At 61.9% G+C, this 2,816-nt stretch overlaps 1 protein-coding gene across 1 annotated transcript in view; it reads right to left on the reverse strand.

The window, feature by feature from the left end:
• Positions 1–611: 611 nt before the first annotated feature.
• The window catches only part of VOLCADRAFT_117640 (uncharacterized protein), a gene marked incomplete at both ends in the record, with an annotated part of 5,917 nt that continues 3,712 nt past the window's right edge, over positions 612–2,816 (reverse strand). The window contains 3 exons of the mRNA XM_002950654.1: positions 612–1,316; positions 1,732–2,080; positions 2,278–2,400. Coding sequence (XP_002950700.1) covers positions 612–1,316; positions 1,732–2,080; positions 2,278–2,400 — 1,177 coding nt within the window. The remainder of the gene's footprint in view (positions 1,317–1,731; positions 2,081–2,277; positions 2,401–2,816) is intronic.

The following is a 2,816-nucleotide window of genomic DNA, read 5'->3' on the forward strand; positions in this document are numbered from 1 at the left end:
ACCCCCCCTCCTCCGAGGCCACTCCCAGCTCCGCTGTGGTTCTCAGATTGCATCAACCGCTGCGCTCTCAGCGCTGCATCCTGCTTCGGACGAGTCCACATCCCTCTCCTGCACGTACATACGCATACTCATACACGTACACATACACGTCGACACGCCGCAATACATGCCTAGCGGCATCACTGCCAGGTCTCCTCCTTTCAGGAAGCCAGGAAGCCCAATCCCTCCTCCCCCTCCCCCGCCTCATCTTCATCTTGCCTCTCCCTGTCGGCCCGACCTCAACGCCTACACAGCAGTAGTCAACACTTTCAGGTGTTTTCACCCCCACACCCCACCCCCATCCCCCGATATAAAAAGAAGACTCGCGGGTGGCTCATATGTGTATGCGTATCTGCGTTGCACCTTTCCGGGAGCTGCGCTTTACCACCCTCCCTACGTGTCATAGCAATGGAGCACATACATACATACATACATAGCTGGAGCCCTGAGGGAGGGAGCCCCCGAGGGCCGCAGACAAGGGCCGAAGAGTGTCTGAGATAGACAGGGGGGTACCACATGCGGCCACACGGCCGGGGGGCGGCAGCAGCATCAGAGAGACGAGGGGGCGCGTGTCATTGCACACAGCAGCTGTTACGGCTACTGCTACTGCTGTTGTTATTATTGCTGATGTTGTTGTTGTTGCTGCTGCTGTTCCGCTGCCGGGTCTCCCTATCCTGCGTGACGTCTCCATTGTTGTCAGATGGAGCCCCCAGCAGCCGCTGCGCTTGTTGTTCTTGTTGTGGCGTGTCCTGTTGTTCGGCGTTATTTCTGCGTACGACATCCTGGAGTCCGGTAAACGCGCGTTGCCGCAATGACAAGTCTGCGTCCCCGCCGCCGCCACCGCGGCGGCGAGAAGCCCAGGCAAACCAGGGTAGTCCGCTTCCGCCCCCACCATCGCCGCCAAACCGCCGGCCGCCACTTCCGTCGACCACAGTGCCTGACGACGCCGCATCAGCGGCTCCGTCGCCGGCACCCCCCGTGCCGCCACCACTTCTGCCAGAGGAAAACGACCACAAGCCCCAACGGAAGCTAAGACCTCTGCTGCCGGCAGCCGCGCTGCTGCTGCTGCTGCTACTGCTAGTGCCGCCGGCAACGTTGGTATGGGAGCTGCGAGCTGCGGGCGCTCCACGAACACCTCCTCGTCCGACAGCGCCGCCGCCGCCGCCGCCGCCGCCACGCAGGCCGGCTTCCGCCAAATCCAGTAGTCCGCCGGGTGCCCCCAGGTGCATAATGACCAGCGTGGTCGCCTGCTCCACCGTCAGCTCCGGATGGAGAACCTGGTGGTGGTGGGAGCGCAGTTGAGAACAGAAAAACACGCAATGGAAGTGCGACGCAATTGAAGTACGGCATAAAAATCAGGATCAATGTACGACAGTTTCAAGAGGGAACATCGTTATGTTTTGTCATGTTTTGTCATCGCATGTCATGTCATGTACGGCTACCGGGGGTGATAGCAGCCCGCCTCCCCCCAGGGGGTGGGTGGGTGGGAGCCACCTGGCGGGGCATTGTACGACACCACGTGCCTGCTCAGCGGAGGCAGACAGATATACATGGGGCATAGGACGACAGAGGTACCCCCACGAGTACGCGGAGGCAGACGAACAGATGAATGGCATAGCGACAGACATACAGACATTGAAAACGCGCGGGCAGGGCAGGGCAGGGCAGCACAAGGGCAGGCGACGGCATTACCTCCAGATAGTTCATGAGCGTCAGCAGCTGCAGTCCCTCCAGCACGGCAACTCCGGGTCTATCACCAACACCAGCACCATCACTACCACCACCACCACCATTACCGCCACCACCGTCCACCCGCTCCGCAGCGGAGGCCGAGGCCACCGCGCCGCCAGCGGCAGAGGCGGTGGCGGCGGCTCCGCCACGGCGGGCCTCCGCCGGCGCCACCTGCCCGAAGCACGGCTCCACTTTCACCACCCGATGTTCGGGGCGGTGTAGCTGATTGAAGCGGCCACGACCCGCGGCACCCCGGTCGTAGCAGGCCCCGCACAGGTCGTAGCCGACCACCTCGGTGCACTCCACACACCTTGCCGCGTCGAGAAGCATGTTCAACAGCGGGGGGGGGTAATGGGGGTAAGACGACCCACGACAGGGGAAAGGCGGGTCATGGGGTCGGGGTCCGAGCACACGAGGGCTCCCACCCGGGACGTACGGGGGAGGGGGACGGCTTACATACATACATGCATACATTCATTCATACATACATATACATGCATACCGCACCTGTATCTGCGGCCAATAATGGGGAACATTCCGCAGTCGTCACAACCCACGGAGTACCAGGTGAAGCACTTGTCCGCCTGCGCCGCCATCTCCTCGCGAAGAGCCAGCCAGATGTCGATGATGCTGGGGGGAGGTGGGGGAGGCGCGGAAGGGTGGGAGGCGGAGGAGGACAAGCTGGTGCCGTCAGCACCACGGCCAGCGGCGGCGGCACCCATAGCTGCGGCTGCGATGAGCGCATCTATCCGCGGCAACTTGGAGCCTGTAGGTGGGTGCGGGTGCGGGTGTGGGTGAGTTGGTGGTTGGAACAGCGGACTGGAGGATGCAAGGGTAGAGCCTTAGCGGCGCAGGGAAGCCATCCGTCGTGACATTGGGAGCCCCAAGATGTGTGTGCCCCTGTGTGTCGATGTGTGCCTGTGTGCGTGTATGTGTTAAGAGAGAAGGAAGGGAGAGACAGAGAGACACACAGACAGGAGACATTAGGACAGGCGGAGACAGAGAGAGGGGGAGAGATGCGCAAAGAATGAGATGTAGCGCGAGGG

The sequence above is a fragment of the Volvox carteri genome (genome assembly GCF_000143455.1).
Source record: "Volvox carteri f. nagariensis unplaced genomic scaffold VOLCAscaffold_19, whole genome shotgun sequence".
Taxonomy (NCBI): Eukaryota; Viridiplantae; Chlorophyta; class Chlorophyceae; order Chlamydomonadales; family Volvocaceae; genus Volvox; species Volvox carteri.